The sequence below is a fragment of the Cygnus atratus genome, chromosome 6 (assembly GCF_013377495.2).
Source record: "Cygnus atratus isolate AKBS03 ecotype Queensland, Australia chromosome 6, CAtr_DNAZoo_HiC_assembly, whole genome shotgun sequence".
Classification (NCBI taxonomy): domain Eukaryota; kingdom Metazoa; phylum Chordata; class Aves; order Anseriformes; family Anatidae; genus Cygnus; species Cygnus atratus.
Window position 1 is genome coordinate 10,739,980 of NC_066367.1, and position 16,740 is coordinate 10,756,719.

The 16,740-nt window shown below is 50.6% G+C and overlaps 1 protein-coding gene across 2 annotated transcripts; it reads left to right on the plus strand.

Moving 5' to 3' along the window:
• Window positions 1–748: 748 nt before the first annotated feature.
• On the plus strand, window positions 749–15,512 carry ASB1 (ankyrin repeat and SOCS box containing 1). 2 transcript variants are annotated; one of them, XM_050711714.1, is made up of 6 exons: window positions 749–921; window positions 1,555–1,696; window positions 3,458–3,760; window positions 7,777–8,162; window positions 10,140–10,216; window positions 14,777–15,512. In XM_050711714.1, the coding sequence occupies exons 1-6, from the start codon at window positions 825–827 to the stop codon at window positions 14,792–14,794; spliced, it is 1,023 nt and encodes a 340-aa protein (XP_050567671.1). In that variant the 5' UTR covers window positions 749–824; the 3' UTR covers window positions 14,795–15,512. The 2 variants fall into 2 exon arrangements, with proteins under 2 accessions (XP_050567671.1, XP_035392676.1); XM_035536783.2 differs by lacking the exon at window positions 14,777–15,512 and having other exon boundaries at window positions 750–921; window positions 10,140–11,449.
• The last annotated feature ends 1,228 nt before the right edge of the window (window positions 15,513–16,740 follow it).

Genomic DNA, 16,740 nt, shown 5'->3' on the forward strand with positions numbered 1-16,740 from the left:
GGGTTTACACAAAGTAGTGGATTTTTGCTCTGACCCTGTTCCTTGTTGTTTCTTGGTCATGTTTTCATGACTGGCTCGCCTTCCTGCTCACCTCCAGTCCTGTCCATGCTCAGCACAGCTGTTCTAGCAGTGTTTACATGAGCAGGACCCTGGGAGCTACGCTGCAGGGAAAAACAGGGAAACGTGATCATACAGAACTTTGTAATTTTGAGCTATGGGTGAACCTTGTCCCGCCTAGGAACAGAAAATCCTTCCGATTTACCAGGTGGAACAAGGCAGGTTTCACACACCTGGTCTGCACCTCTGCAGCAGGTGGTGGCTGTGGGTTTGTTTCGGAGAATTGGGCACATTTTCGGCATATAGCCTGCCACATTTTCCTCTGGTGCCTGCTGCAAGGTGCCCCAAATCTGTCCACCAACAAACGAGCTCTGTACTTTTGACATTCTCATTTTTAGAAAGAAACCTTACGAGCCTCCAAGGCTCGGACCAACGACGCTGTGTGGGGAGCAGACCCAGCCTCCGACATTTTGGCTTCTGGGGGGCACGGGCCCGCGGCCATTTTGGCTCCTGCCACGGCGAGCTGGCAGAGGCCGAGCCCCGCCGCCTCCCCCGACATGCCGGGGGTGCTCTGAGGGAGGCACCATGTCGCCATCTCCTCGGGCCGGGGAAAACCACCTTAACGCCGAGGCAGGAAGCCGCGGCGGGCACCCAATCAGGCCGGCCCGGCGAAGGGAGGGCCGCCGGGAGGCTGCCGGCGGGGAGGAGGAGGCCGGAGGCCGGTGTGAGGGCGGCAGCGCCGGGGTCCCCGGGCCGAGCTGCGGCCGATGGCCGAGGGCAGCCCCCCCGGCGCCGGGGCCGCCCCGGGCGGCGGAGGTGGCGGGGACCCGGCGGCCTCCTTGGGCGCCTCGGGCGGGCACGCAGGTACCGTGAGGCGAGGGGAGACCCCGCGGGGAGGCTGGGGGTGGCCGGGGGAGGCTGCTGGGGGCAGCCCCGGGGCAGGGCACGGGTTCCCCGCTCGGTACGCAGCTCCCTGCGCGGAGGATCTCTTTGCGTCGCTGAGGGTTGTAACCGCGTTTATCCCCCTTTTTATTTCACCCTGGACCTAGCTGTCAGTGAATATGCCTCGGAAATTTCATGAAGGTGCTCTGAGGTACCTCACCGTAACCCTGCGCAGGGCACCAGAGCCTCCCGTGCCTCCCAGGGAGAGCTGTGGGAGATGCTGGGGAGCTCGGTGTCAGCCTCAGCATGTGCAGAGTTTTGGGGTTGGGGACGTACGTGCCTACCGCTGTTGTCTTTGGCTGTGCTCGGTGGCGGGCTTTGAGCACTCGTGTCACCTCTGCAGGTGTGTGTGGGATGGGGGCAACCCCTCGCCCCCCAGCTCCCCGCTCTCAGCACCCGCAGGGATGCTGGTGGCTTCTCCCAGCAAGGCAGACTCTCCCCCAGCCCCCTGGTAGCCCTGTGGCCACCTGGGAGCCTCGCTGAGGCTCTCCAACACCTGCCTCCCCCAGCAGCCTCTTGCCAGGACTCAACCCAGCTCCCCTCTCTCCAGCGCAGGTCGTAATCTCAAGGAGTGGCTGCGGGAGCAGTTCTGCGACCACCCCATTGAGCACTGTGAGGACACGCGGCTGCACGACGCAGCCTACGTCGGGGACTTGCCCACGCTCAAGAGCTTGCTGCAAGAGGAGAGCTTCCAAAGGTGAGGGGTGCTTCTCCCACTCTAGTGGCTTGCCACATAGTACCTGGCTTTGGATATCCTTCTGGGACCAAGGGGAAGCCAGGTGCGAGGTCTGACTTAAAGCCGCTCTGAAGATTTTGGCTAATGACTCCTAAGTCCCACGGGGCTGCCCACCCCACACCATCCCCCCCCTTTTCCCCACAGCCTGCTTCTCGTTTCCAGACCTTTCCTGCTGGTAGAAGTGCCCTGCTCCATTTTTACAGGAGATGTGTCTGGTGGGAGGCTGCTCTGCTCACCCTTGAAATCATTGCTGTCAGTCTCCCAGGAGGCAAATCTCAAGCCAGTTTGTGAGTGTGCAGCGTCCACGCACAAACTCTTTTCAGATCATGATGGAAATGCAATACCTTGAAAATAGGAGTCTACATATAATGGGAAAAACATACAAAAGGGATTACAATCAAATATAAACCTGAAACACCCTATGTTACAAAATCTGCCCAGTGCTAAGCCTGTGACCGTGGGGATAGTTAATTAATTTTCCTGCACCGTGGAGAAAACTGCTTAGAGTGCAAAATGTCTACTAGCCTTAAAAAACGTAATTTCAGCAAAAATGAGAATGAGCTAGACCCGCCTTCTGCCACCTAGGCAGAAGACCACTCTTTGGTCCCCTGGTCTGAGGTTTTGCGTTATTTTTGTACCCTGCTATGTGGTAACCCTATTGAGCAGGGCCAGGCAGCCCTCTAAGGTCACAAGCTGAACCTGGCATCCTTCCTTGCAGGAAAAAGCAAAGTTTGGCAGAACCTGCAGTGTCATCACACAGGTGGTGGAATGAGCAGAGAAGTGACTTTTTTGAATCTGGTAGTAGGTATGGGGCGGAGATTCCCGAACCTGCAGGGATTAAAGGGATTAAATCTTTATCAAAAGACTTCACAACTGAGGGCCTGATGCAAGGTTTATATTATTCCTCTTCCTAAAACATGATTGAACAAAAACATTGTGGCATTGCTCTCCCAGCAAATTGCCTTAACTGCAGTGTATGAAAGCTGCTTTGTCCTGTACCAATTACACGGGCTGGCGTGGAGTGAGCTAGAAGAGCAAATCCACTGCTGTGCTGGCTAAAGGGCACTTCTGCCTGCCTGTGCTGGCCTTAAAGAAATCCCTTCCTCTCTGCATGGTGCTTCTCTGTTGAACAGAGACTTGCAGAGAAATGGGGACTGAGTCTGGATATTTATGAGATTTATAGGGCTAGCCTGAAATTTGGATGAGTATGACAAGCAGTACAGGTGATTTCAGAGGGGATCCTAGCAGCCTCCAACCAGAGCCATGTCTTGTATAAATTGAAAAAAGCTCTTCTGCCAGTGTGGCTGTCTAACAAGGATGCTAATGGTCTATTTATGCTGTTCTGTTTATCACGGCTGCCCCTCCAAGCTAGCTCCTTCCTGGCAGGGCTGTGCTTGCGCTGTGCTGAGCTTCCCTGGATTTGCATTTATGTCATCCCATGGTGCCAGGCTGAGCACGTGGATGTACCAGCAGAGGGATACAGATGCCTGCGTTTTCAAGCATTTCTCTGCTCCTCCTGTGTCCTCTTTCTGTTTCCCTGCTGCTTTGACAACCTTCTGCCACTTTTGGAGCAGCTTGAATTAAACCTTTGTAGTCCCCTGTTCGGTCACTTCTGATCTGGGACATCTCCCTTTACGAAGGGAAAAGGGGGTTGGGGGTTTTTGGGAGCATTTTGGTGACCGGGGGCTTTCTCTTACCCTCTGCTTCTCCCACCCACGCCAGCCGGATCAACGAGAAGTCAGTATGGTGCTGCGGCTGGCTGCCCTGCACGCCGCTGCGCATCGCTGCCACCGCCGGCCACGGCCCCTGCGTCGACTTCCTCCTGCGCAAAGGGGCTGAGATCGACCTGGTGGACGTCAAGGGGCAGACCGCCCTCTACGTGGCTGTGGTCAACGGGCACCTCGAGTGCGCCAAGATCCTCCTGGAAGCAGGGGCTGACCCCAATGGCAGCCGGCACCACCGCAGCACCCCCGTTTACCACGCGGCGCGTGTGGGCCGGGCAGACATCCTCCGGGAGCTGATCAGGTGAGAAGTGGGTGCAGGCTGGGGATGGTCCTGGTGGGGAAAGGAATGGTTCTAACTTCCATTTCTTCCTCCCCGTGGGATCTTTGGAGCATCCGTTCCCTCTTCGCATGCCTGGTGCCTCCATAGACCTGGCCAAGCTGGCTGAGAGGGGCCACTGATGGGCAGGAGGGAGAATGCAGAAGTTCCCAGCGAGTGTCTCAGAGCCAAATCTTGCAAAGCATCTTTCCCCCCAGCCTTCATCTTGACTGTCTGCTTGCTGCTACTCCCCCGTGGCCAGCTCCATGCCCTGTTGCTCAGCCCCACCTGGCTGAATTTACGAGTGAGGTGGATCACCCACCCAACCGAAAATTGTTCAGAAATGCATCCTTCTTTTGCTTATTCCTGCTGCTGTGAACATTTTCTGTCCTAGGGAGGAGAGGTGCTTGTTACCAGCACAGTCTGTTCTCGTGCACCAGCAGTGAGTGGGCTCAGGGTCGAGCGGTAGGCTGTGTGAACTTGAGTTTCTTCCTCTGTGGCGTGCCATGATGCGTGCTTTCTTCTAAATTGGAAGCTTTTTTATATAAGGGGTTGTGCTGAGCAACTATACGAGCCTTTGATGCCAAATAAGAGTGGATTACAGGGGGGAAATACAGGTTGTAGAAAGGAGTAATAAAAGTTTAGAAAAAGTAGAAAGTTTATTTGGATTCACAGAGAAACACTCTCCAAGGAACCCCTTCAATGACTGTAGCTGCTAGAAAATAACAATGGAAAGTACTTTTGCTGATGGGGAAATTAATTTTCACACAAGTGCAGCTCTAAGGATGCTGGCAAGCAGAAAGAAGGGGAGACCAGCCCCTTCCTTGCTCCTTTTTGTGCAAGCTGAGAGAATGACGTCCCCATCGCCCCATGCTTGTTGGTACAGGGTTCAGCATACATGCTGCATTCCCCAGAATCTCCCCTGATATCCGCTGAGGCAGGGTGAAATGTAGCAAATGGTATTTCAGCACATGGAGAGCTGATGCACTGATTTATGTGTCTACTCCTTGGGATACCTTGCCAGCAATATTAAAAGCAAGATTTTGGAAAACTTTCAGGATTAAAAATTAACTGGAGTTTGTCCAATATCTTTTTATTAGACGATGTCTCTCCCAAGGCTGCTAAGCTAATACCAAATTGTCAGATTGCCCAAAATTTCAAATATCTTGGAGTACGGATTTCACAGATCTGTTCAGAGTTGCTTACTTTAAAATGCAGTCTTATGTTACAAAGCTCACTCAGAGATTTTCAAAATGTTGATCTAAAGGACTTGGCAGGGGGAATGCAGTGAGGAAGACACTTATGCTGAGATACAAGGAAATATCTCAGAATATTCTGCTTGAGCGAGTCTCAGTGTTCCGAAAAGAAAGCCCAACCCAGTCAGGCTTGCTGCAGGTGTCTAAACATCACCTGGTTCATTTTTTATAATCATATGGCAGCACAATGGGGATTCCTGAGCCCTACCACAATTGCTGACACAGCTAACCAAGCAGTAGGTGAAACTGTATCCATTAATAGTAAATACACGCGGAGGTAGGGAATGGTGATCTATTTTGTAGGACGACTGGCGGAAATATTTACGGTTATATTTCCAGGGTATAGATTACTTTCCCAACAGCTTGTTATGCGATCATGCTGTGATGGCATTGGACTGCAGCGCAACTGAGGGCTGACCCAGTGTACGGAGGATGAGAGGATGCTTTTGCCACACTAAAAGCAGTGAAAAGAGATCTGACAAATCATGCCAGTGCCTCAGACAGGTACACAGCTCTAATAAAAGCAGCATTGCTTGCTTTGCTTGGAAATGGGGGTTTCTACAGATAATTTTGGCATCAACAATTAACAGAAAAGCAGAGGACTGAAGTGAGGGGCTATCTGCTGCCCGGTGAGAACCGTGGCCGTAGGAGGCAGTGGCGGCCGCATGACCCTCCTGTGAAAGTTCCCTAGCAGCACATCTGATTCTGTTCAAATGCTTGTGTAGCCCAATTTTAAGAGGTTTCTTTAGCTACAGGGGACACATGCAATTGCCTGTGGAGAGCAGACACCTTTTCTCATTTACTCAATGAATATGAAGTGATGCAAATTCAGCAAAGTGCTGTGAAAGTCTCCAGAAGGTGGAAAATGTCCCCTGAGCATGCAGCAAGCGCCAGGCGAGCTGCCTGGCCTGGGGAGCAAAGCTTGGTCCTGTGGCTGGTGCGAGGACCAGCCTGCACTCAGCAGTGTCAATTCCTGCCTCGCCACAGCCTTCCCTTGCTTTTCTTCACCCCACAGGTCTCCGGAGATCTTAGCCTAGATGTCCTTGCTTGAGAAATCCTGTGCATTGGGGTAAAAATACACTGCGTGCCATTTGCAGCTCTTAGACAAGTTTCCTCAGCCCCTGTTCTACGTGTGCTTAATTTAAATGAGACTATTCCTGTCCTCTGACTTGAAGCCCTTGGTTAAGTGTTTACTGGAGAGGGACCAACCCCTACTGGGTTCAGAAAGAGTCGTGCTTGCAGTGAGGAAGAATTTGTCCCCAGGTGGTTTCCTTATTTGTTTTATTAACTGCAGGAAGGAATATTATGTGATATCTACAAAGACAGAAAACATCTAGTTCTCTGAATATGTGGCTTGCAATTTTGGGAGAGGGGCTGGCGGGTGAAGGAATGGTTTGTTCCTGTGTGGGGAAGGGACAGGACTTGATCCGTAACGCTGCAATTAAAACCAGCTACTCCTTAGGGGATTGTGTTGTCTTCCTCCTTGCTCCAGTCCAAGCTGCACGTGAAGCAGATGGAGTTACAGTGTCCCCACTGCTTGGGTGTTACCCACCCTGGGGGGAATAAAGGCTTACTTCTGCTCTCTCTTCTTTGTGCAGCGTTACCATTTTTCAAATTCCATGCTTTTCTAGAGAGCAGCACTTGGCCTTCTTGCTCCCATTTTCTTGGCTGTATTCTCCACTTTCTCCTAAAACAAAAAAATAAAAAGAACCAAAGGCAGTAAGCCTTGTTTTCTGCTCTGTCAAAGGTAGTGCCTCCTGTACTTCCTGATAAGAGGTAGGCCGTGGCTGCTGCTTCTGTTTCATGATGCTGCTGATTTCCATTGAGCAGGGCTTCAGCTTGCTCCCTGGTTTAATCTGGTGTAAAATATTAAAATTTAAAATCTAAGTTAAATGTAAAAGTTTAATCTGGTGTGAAATACAACCTGTGAGTTGAGCGGCACAGGATGCATGGGGAGAGCGGGAGGTCTGACGCGGTTATTTTGTATTTTTCCAGTTTCCTACGTGCTCAGAATTGGCAGGTATGTCCCTTCAGCTGAGATTAACACTGGCTGAATCTCTCTTTCCCTCTGTGTTGGGATTTCTAATGGGATTTCAGCCATCCAAGTTCCTTCGGGAGCGGGATTTTGTCATACGTGTTTCACCGTTGAGCACTGATTTCTGTTTCCATTTCCCTGCTGTTTGTGACAGTCAGATCAATCGCTTGTATTGCTTTTTGGCCTGTGTTATCCTGGTGGGGAAGTTATTTCACTGCATCTCTTCCACTGAGTCATTTGGAAGCATCTCCTGCTTCCCAGCCAGCCCCTCAGCATCCAGCATTACGTGCTGCTGGCTCCGGGCTGAGCTTGGCACATCCTTCGGGAGGGCAAGGAAAGGTGTCCCTCAGCTGCTCCTCTTCAGCCCTGAGCCTGTGCTGGTGCTGGCAGAGGAACAGCTTTATTCTTGAAGATCAGACCATGCTGGACACTGCATCCCTGCTCCAACCTCTCCCTGCCTGTCCCTGGGAGGGAGGCATGATGAAAAGCTTCCCTCGAATTAACTGTGAAGGTAAACGGGTGAAGCTGCATTAAATCCACCTGCAGACACCCTTCTTCAGAACCACTGTGGCCTTCATCTGATTTTATCTTGCTTGGTGTGTCAGTGAACGACAGAACACTTGCCAGACCCTTCTGAGGGCAGGTGTGGGTGCCCCTGTGCCCTGTGGTGGTGGTGGCGTTGTCCAAAGGGTCTCTCCTCTCCCACCCAGGTACGGCGCAGACGTGGACGTGAACCACCACCTGGCTTCTCGGGTCTCCAGCCTCTCCTTGCGGCCCCTCACCACGCTGGTGGTGTGCCCGCTGTACATCAGCGCCGCCTACCACAACCTGCAGTGCTTCAGGCTGCTCCTCCAGGCCGGAGCCAACCCCGATTTTAATTGCTGTGGCCCCATCAACATCCAGGGCTTCTCCCGGGGCTCCCCCGTGTGCGTGATGGACGCCGTCCTGCGGCACGGCTGCGACGCGGCGTTCATCCACCTCCTGATTGACTTTGGAGCCAACCTGAACCTGGTCAAAGTGGAGGCCTTGGAATTCGACTCCACGGGAAGGGTCAAAGTGAACCCTGAGGCTCTGCAGGTCTTCAAAGAAGCACGGGGTAAGTCAGTGGCTTTGGCTTACTGCAGCGACTGGTTTTGTCTAGCTCTGGACTCAGGAGAATGTCTTGGAGAGTTTATTTGGTGGTTAGGAGCTGTTAAGGTGGGTAGGGTGTGCTGGGTGCCAGGGATATGTTTTTACTGGTGTGTTCCATGCTTGGTGGCCGTATCTGCCTGGACACCAGCTCGAGTGCCTGTTGGCACTCTTGCTGACTTGAACGAATGGATTCCCCGTAACAAAGCAGATAGCAGGACCCGGGGTGGGTGAGTGTTGTCACCCTCTTCTGCGTCTGTTTGTTCAGCTGCCCTTAGCCAGCTGCAAAAGGTCCCATGAGCAGGTTACACCCAGCTTGAAAGCATAGAGCAATTCAAGCACACACACAAAAAGATAGCTTGGATTTAACAAGCGGTGAAGCCAGGTGTTACTGACCTCACCAGGCCTCGTACAGCTCCTCAGTGGATCCTCAGTGTTGCTGAGCTGCTGCCTGCCTCAGGCTCTGTCTGCTGGCACTCACAGCTCACCCCAATGGCCTCATAGTTCCCTGTGAGCCCCTAGCTAGGCTCCCTCTTTCCTTCCTGGTGCATTTTGTACATTCACACAGTGTTTTCCCTCTTGAGTCCTTGAGCTGCCAGTGAACCCAGTCTCTTTAGCCCAACCTCTGACCACAATTTTACCTTTTTAAAATCTTTCTCCCAGCTCTTTTCCATTGCTGGTGGTATCCTCAGCTGCCCGAGGCAAGGTTAGGCAGCGGGGTGGTGTCAGGGCAGGGCTTTCGGTCTGAGGACCACAGCCAGGTTGTGGCATATCCAGTCAGACCCAGGTCTCCAGCACCATGCAGATGTATCCTCACGATTCTCAGGTGACCCTGTGCTCAAGGGGTAGTTGTGTCTGGGCAGGCTGCTTGGGAAGTAAAGATGCAATGGTGGTAGCAGATGGAAAGAGGGAGCTTAGATGGTGGTGGAAAATGGTGGAAAAAGGTGGTTTTTTAGAATTTAACGCCCTCTGGGAAGCAAATGAGTTACAGAAGAAAGCCAGAGCCACAAGCCCAAACATGCCTAAATTTACCTGCTGTTTATTTCTTTTTATAACAAAAGCAGCATCACTTCAGCATGTACCCTGCTTCCAGCAATGGCAGCACCTCGTAAAACCACCAGGCTCAGCTGGTGAAGGCCAGGGCTTTGCACCAGGGTCGGAAGTGGGGTTTCACTCTTGCACTCCAGACCAGAGAAACTGGGAAGGGATCCAGGATGTGGGATACGACCCCCAGACCCCAACCCCAAAGTTATTCAACGTTGCACATGCCTGGTTTTTAAACCTGCCTTTTGACTTTTGCTGAGAGGAGATGTGAGGACGGAGCAGGTGGTTTCCGTTAGGCCTGGGTTTAGGAGGCAGAAGGGACTCCTTGGGCGGAACGTGCAGGGTCATGGAGGGAAGCCTTGGAGGTCCAGTTCCTGAATCAACACGGACATCCCCGTCCTCTTGTCCCTGAAGAGCTCTCAGTGAACCCAGTGGAAGCCATCAAAGGAAATTGAGGATAAGGCCTGAGCTGACCATCAATGCTGTTGATTCCCGGGGGTCGGTTTAGTGCAAAAAGAAAGTCCCCATCTTTTAACAATGACGCAATTAGTACAAAGCCTCCCACAGCCTTGCTTGGTGCGGGTTGGGCAGTGATCTCTTGAACCTCCTGTGGCACCACAGCCCCACGCAGCTGCCACCTTGCCCTTCCAAACTGCCCACATAGCAGCTGTGATCGCTCCAAATCCTTGTCCGAAAGGTTTGACCTCCATGCAGGGAGGATTTGTGCGTGCTCAGCTCTCCCGCACCACCCTCAGGTTGCTGTGCAGGACGTGGCCTCAGCGTTTGGAAGGGGTCAGTGGCTCCCCCGCTGCCAGCCGGAGCTCAGCACGATGTGCACGCTGTTACCTCTCCCTCTTCCACTCCCTGTCCCTCAACAGTTCTTCTGCTTTCTTTCTTGCAGGCCGCGCCCGGAGCCTGTTGTCTCTCTGCCGCATAGCTGTACGGAGAATACTTGGCAAATCTCGTCTGGATCTGATCCATATCCTTCCAGTCCCAGACCCCATTAAACAATTTTTACTTCACGAACACAGTTAAAGGGCAACTGGCTGCTTTCTGGGACAGTTTGGTTTGCGAAACGAGTGAGCTGATAAAGCCAGGTGCCAATCCTAGCCCTACCCCCGCAGAGAAATACTGGTTTGCTCATGGAGTGCACACAATTCCCTGCCCCTGTGATTTTCCCCTTCAAATTTGGGGTGCGGTGATTTTGTGTGTCTGTGCTCAAGCTACCAGTTCTTTAACTGGTGATCTGTTGTTTGCGGCTGGTTGGGCAATGAGGCCAGTAAGTGTGTGTGGCTGGTACATGAGCAAACACAGTATATCCTGTAGCTGTTAGCATATGTCTGTTGTGATGACTCTACCTCTGTTATTGCTCCGTGTTACACACACCCTGGGTCTCAGAGGCACTTCTGCGTGGCAAATGTGTCTGTACTTGAGCCTTTCATCTTCCTGTAGCGTGCAAGGGAGTCTCTCCTTGCCTCAGTGCCAGTGCTGGTTTACAACAGCACCATTCTCTTTCTGCTGTCAGTACCTGGCCTCTCTCTTACCTACGGAGTTTGTGGTTGCTGCTGTAAAAGTGGGTGTATTTTCTTCTTTCCTCCTCTGGTGTGAAATGCATCAAGTTTCCTGTCCAGTGGCTGCGCGTTACTTGGAGAATTGTATCCGTGTCTCTGCGTGCTGCAAGGTAGCTGCTGACTTGGCTTTCTTCCTGTAGAGGCCCCATTGCACAGATGGGAGAGTAGCAGAACATGTAATCCCATCCCCTCCGAGCCGTTTCGACAGACCACCAGATCTGCTGTGGCATCTTGGCTCTCCCTGCAGCACTGTGATGGACGAGGCAAGGGTTGGCCAGTCCTCCTCCCGACGGCCTAGGACTGGGCCAAGTCTCAGGACCGCTGCTGTAGCATAAAAGAGAAGATGTGGAGAGAAGAGGAAACGTTATTTTCACCCATGGAAACTGAGAGCTGCATGGCCCATTTTGGGGCGATGGGATCCCTGTGGTTCAGTCACCGCTGCGGTGCTGCAGGGACGAGGACTGGGATACTCAGGTGAAGCCAGAATGTGAACCTGAAAGATTTCTGGGGTACTTTTTGGAAATGTAATGGCCAAACTCGCCTTCTGGTCACTGTAAGTGGGTTTGAATATTTGGGAGTGACCAGGAGCAACAGTGGAGGGGTTGCTAAATTAAACTGTTGTGCTGCTAGTGGTTGGTGCAATGCCTGTGAATGTATCTGTGTGATTATGAACAAAAAGACACCCAAAATTCTCTCTGGACTTCCTGCTTGCAATACTGCAGTGATGATGATGTTACTGAAGGGCCAGTAAAGTAGGTGACAATGCAGAACACGCAGAAATAGAAATTCCTACCTGCCTTTTACTCCAGATGCCAGTGGCAGCGTGACCAGACAGCACCCTCCCAAATCCACCTAATGGGCATTTTTGTTTGCATCCTGATTCTGTCAGCACTGCAGAGAAGGGAGAAGAAAGGACTTCTATCAGGGAGTTAGTAGGCAGTGAGCTTCTGAATGCAGTGTTGCATCTGGCAGAGCTTTGACCAGGCTCCTTTGATTTCTGGTGCCCTTATGCTGCCGTTTTCCCTCGTGTCACAAGCTCACGGAACAGTGTCAATCTGCGAGGAGCTGACGGTCTTTCTGGGTGTCTTGGGGTCAGCCAGCTCCTTAGAGGTCAAGACATAGTCATTGTACAGTAAACATTTTCACAATAGCAGCTTTTAGAAGGGCAGAGATGAGATGGTCCCTCCTGGGTGAAAGCCCAGGCAGCAAGTGGTACTTGCTTCAACTTTTCTGATCCAAGATTTTCTAGTCCTCACGTTACGAACTGCTTTTTTGGACTGTGTTTCTCTGCCAAATGTTCTTTCCATGCCCATGGAGTTGCCAAGGGTATTTTTTTAGAAGTAATATAGATGTTGGTGATTTATTTCTTGTATGGTATTGGGGAACTGTTGTTGAGAACTGGGTTAAGCATGGGGTGATAGTGACAGCAGGACAGGCCCTCTTGGGAATGGGATCCCTCTCCAGCCGCTCTTCTCCTTGACCCTCTGTGGTAACAGGGAGGTGGGTTTGTTTAAGCTGCTTTGCATTTTGGCAGTTTCAGATGCCTTTGGGTAAATCTGGTTATCCTGGCTCTGTGGGAGTGGATCCTCAAGGCCACCCCACAGACTGAGCACTGAGCCCCACAGTGCCCACGCTCCCTTCCCACCTGTGCTGGCCTCTCCCTTACAGGTCCATGAAGGGACACTTAGAAAGTTGTCCTCTGTAGAGCTTCCACCAGCAGCGTCTTACCCTGGATGAGTGCTCTGCTTTTAGATGCTCTTTGAATTGCTTCACACTTCAGACCAGCTGCCGAGGGAGGAGGGGGTGAGTTGCATATCTTTTAGTTGGGTATATCTGCTTTCAAATACCTGAAGAAATTTCGAGCAGGAAAGTGAAAGGTGAATAGGGTTTGACGCTAGTTTATGAGATACTTTTTTTCCAGAGGCATCGATGAATGCAAACTCACAGCTCAGTTTCTGGTCCCCCCCCCGCCCCGGGATATGTTTATGGTGGAGTTTGATAAGCAGCAGTGGCCTTTTTGTGTATATTTTTATTATCTGCTGGAGAACATGTGCCTTTCCAAGATGCTTTCAGAGAAGGAGGAAGGACAGGGGAAAAAAAATGGAATCTCTGTTTCCTGTTATTTCTGTTCCATGACCAGGCTTGGAAGGGCAGCCAGTGTCCATCTGGCCCCTTACATTGCTCTGCTCATTGATTTTAGGACAAGGTGGCAAAATTTTCATTACTGGGCACTGTTGAGAAAAGGCTGAAGTGTGATGGCTACACTCAGTGCTCAGATACTTTCAGAACCCTCATCAGATATTAATGGCAAGGATATGTAGCAGTGGGCATGCTTTCAAGGTGAGAAGGCAGCAGTGTTGCATTGTTTCCTTTTCGGGCTTGCAGATGGTTTAGGTTTTCACCGTACTGGGGGCCAGGGCAGCCCATGAGCATGTTGCCTGAGAGTTGTGTGCTTGCTTTATAGAAGTGTTAACATGCCTAAAAGATGCAAACAGGTTGTAAAGCCTCTTGTCACCTTGCTGGTGGAACCGTAATGTTTTGCAGGAGCACGGACCGAGCGTACTCTCTAGCTCCAGTGTATAGAGGCAGAAAATGAGGGAGGTTGTCCTGAGAAAATGCCATGGCAACAGCTTCTTTGGGTTGACTTTTTCCCCCTCTGGTTTTCACTTGTTCACATAGTTTTGCAAACCAATCACACGTCAGTGCCTTTTGGGAGAAGGTAGTAGGATGGAAGTGGAAGGCATACGTCCCTCTGGGGAAATCTGGCTCCATCTGGAATGAGCTGCAGAGAAATGCCAGAATGCGTGGCAGAGAGTGGCCCAAGGAGACTTGGGGAATTTAGCTGCTACAGGCGTGATCATTCGGTGCCCGATGTAGCTGCAGTATGTAGTTAGAGCTAAGCCTCTGCAGATCACCTGTTACAATTTTCGTTGCCTTCAGTTTTTGATCCGCTGACTGTTTTGTACTTGATTGACACTGTCCTACAGCATTCTTGTGGATAGCCAGCCAGTGACACCCTACCCAGGCCAGCAGTTGTAGCCATATCTCTGTGCTCCCCCCCAGAACCGTGACTCCCATGTGAGTTAAAATGAGAAAAGCTCTCTTTCCATGGCAGAGTCAATATTTGGTACTGATGCGCTTCCTTTGTAGGTCCCATTGGTAAGCACAAGTCATGCTAGGGTGGGGACTCTGGCCTCAGTTAGTTTTCTATTCTTTGTTTATAATTTGAGATAACAGTGATCTTGATGCTCCAGCAGCATGCTGAACTTTGTGCGTATGGGTAGTCCTTCTGACCTCAAATTTGAAGGACTACATGGGTCTTCAAATCCAACCAAGGTAGCATCCAAAGATTCCCCTGACCATGAATATCTCAAGCCCATGATCCACATGTCAAAGGAGGGTTCTCCCAACCCTATAGCAAACCAGCTTAAAGTTCCACAAGCACTTGGACATCAGTAGAATCAAAGCTTTGGAGGAATCAAGTCACAGGAGGCTTTTTGTGGGACTACCCATCCATTGCCCATCTCAGCTGAGGGACTGTGCCTCCTGCAAAGGTTCCAGCCTTAAACCTGGGTGGTCTTTCCTTTTGGCTTGAGGGACTGAAGGGTGTCCAACTCAGTACAACAACTCACATAATATTAAGCCAGAACTGTGGAAACTACTGTTGGAGTAGTCCTGGTGGACATTGGTTGCTGAGGCTACATAAACCCATCTCTGCCTAAGTGAAATGGTTTAATACACAGAATATCTGGAAATTTCATTGTAGAGAGGTAATAATGAATCTCAAAATAGATTTATGAAGTTCCGTAGTGCCACAACCTTTCAACCTTTATCCTCTGACTGTCCTAGTCCTTTTAAACCCAAGAAACAGTAGTCTTCCAGTATGGAATCGAAGTAATAATATGTGCATATTATATATCTTTGCACTATATAAATAGTGTTTATTTTTGCCTTAATTCAGACTTTACCATTTCCTCCTATGTAGCAATGCGTTCTCTTTTGTAAAAGTATTCTTTTACATGCTGTCCATGAGGCGTGCTCAGATAACACAAATAACAGAACTGTGAAGTCACAGGTGGGAAATCAAACAGCTCTGCAGCATACATGCCTTCATTTGAAGAATGCCTGTTACGTTTGTGCATAATATATAAAGTGTGCATTGTGTGGCCTTGCTGTAAGTAGGTGTGGGATGGGATGGGATGACAAGGGATGACATGAAAATGGTTAAAGAACCACAACAGATCTAGAATAAGCAAAGCAAATCCAAAGGAGCTTTTTTTCTTGTGGGCTTTCTTCTTGTCTTTGTTGTATTAGGGGATTTTCAGAGTATGAAACACTGGTAGCTGGTGTGGTACCCGAATATAATTTCCTGCCATTCGGGAGTTTTGCAAACGGCAGAACAGCATTTATAGGGTTGATGTGTGTGTGTGTGTGTGTGTGTTTTTTCCATGCCCAGATTCAAGTAAAGCACTTTTTACACCAAAACCAGCCTTTGAGGTACAGCACCTCTTTAGCCGTTGTTGTTCCAGTGAAGCAAGCAGTATAGGAACCTGCCTGGGATGGAGCAGAGGTGACAGCCAAGTGAGTCCTGCTTCAAGAAGCACCATTCAGTGGTCTGTTGCTTTTGCCTGGGGTAGAATGGTTGTGCACAGCAGCAAGATTAGATCCAAGAGCAGACTGGAGGTCTCTGTGGTGGGCCTGGGTCTGTGTATAGCTAAATAAAGATGTTCCAGTGCAAGAGTATGGCTGTCTGCCTAATCATTTACCTCGCCATGGGAAGGGGAAGTACTCCTGTATGCAGCAGAGAGCAGGGACTAGGATTGCAAAAGCCTGTTTTGTAGCCACTGGAGGGGGCCGGAGAACCGTGCTGCCTGCAAGTGGGTTACAGGCAAGCAGGCAGGGACCGGGCTGGGGTTTCCTGCACCTTTGTCACCCCTGGACAGTTTTCAGGAGAGATAACGGCAACTAAATCTGAAGGTAAACTAACGTGAATGTGCAGAGGAGCTCACTCTCTGGAGCCTCTCCCCACCAAATCCTCTTCCACAAGCTCACGCGGCACCCTGTGTCCCCACTGCTGCTCAGGGTAGCCCGCAGGTCTTGTCGTCCCACCTGGTCCTTCAAAACCAGCTGGAGAAGGCTCCTTAGACCTCTCATTCCTGCTTCTGCTTTCTTTGTATCCGTCTCTGGAAACATAGCTCCTCAGTTTGTCCTGGCACGGAAGTACTCTGAAGACAGTAAAATTCCTTAGTGTATTTTGATTCCTATAACTTTCATTTTTTCATTGGAAAAATCCCTATGAGCTTGAGCATTGAGCATTTCTGATGGGTGCTCTGTTCCAGGGATTAGCAGCTGTAGTACAGACTCTGTTCTGTACTCAGGTAGCAGGAAGAGCATTTTGGGTGCCTGAGGGTTTAGTTCCTGTAGCTATCTCCAATCAAAGATGCCAGTCTCTTTTTTAGGATTCCTGCTGTTTTCACTTGGGAAATGTTTTGTCCTAGCTAATGCCAGAATTTCCTCTAAAGGCAAAAAGAGAGTTTCTCCTAAATAGGAAGAAAACAAGTGATTTGTGATTATTGTGATGGTGAATCAGAACAAAGCAAAACAAACCCTAATGGGGGCTAACAAACACATCCAACCTTGGAATCGCTCTGGTTCAGAAGCGGCTCCTTCCTGCCTTCCAATGCTGAAGTCTCCCCCGACGAGGCTCACGTAGCACCGTCCCAACTGGGTGCCCGTGACCCTGCTGGGGAGCAGGTCAGCAGCAGCATCTCTGTGCTGCAGCTTGGACAGAACAGGAGATTTATTGTCAGCTGGGAGAGCTCCAAGCTGTAAATGCTGGCCCGATAAATTTGGAATTGTTTAAAGGGCTGCTAGACTCAAGCCGTGATTTTGCGTGCTGTTAACCTGTCCCCTCTTGGTCGTCTCCCTGGA

What these genes read in the sequence shown, in the direction of transcription:
- ASB1 (XM_035536783.2), top strand. Translation starts at nt 825, where the DNA reads ATGGCCGAGGGCAGCCCCCCCGGCGCCGGGGCCGCCCCGGGCGGCGGA. An exon ending in CGCCTCGGGCGGGCACGCAG is followed by an intron (nt 922 to 1,554) that starts GTACCGTGAGGC and finishes TCTCCAGCGCAG; the next exon opens with GTCGTAATCTCAAGGAGTGG. An exon ending in CAAGAGGAGAGCTTCCAAAG is followed by an intron (nt 1,697 to 3,457) that starts GTGAGGGGTGCT and finishes CACCCACGCCAG; the next exon opens with CCGGATCAACGAGAAGTCAG.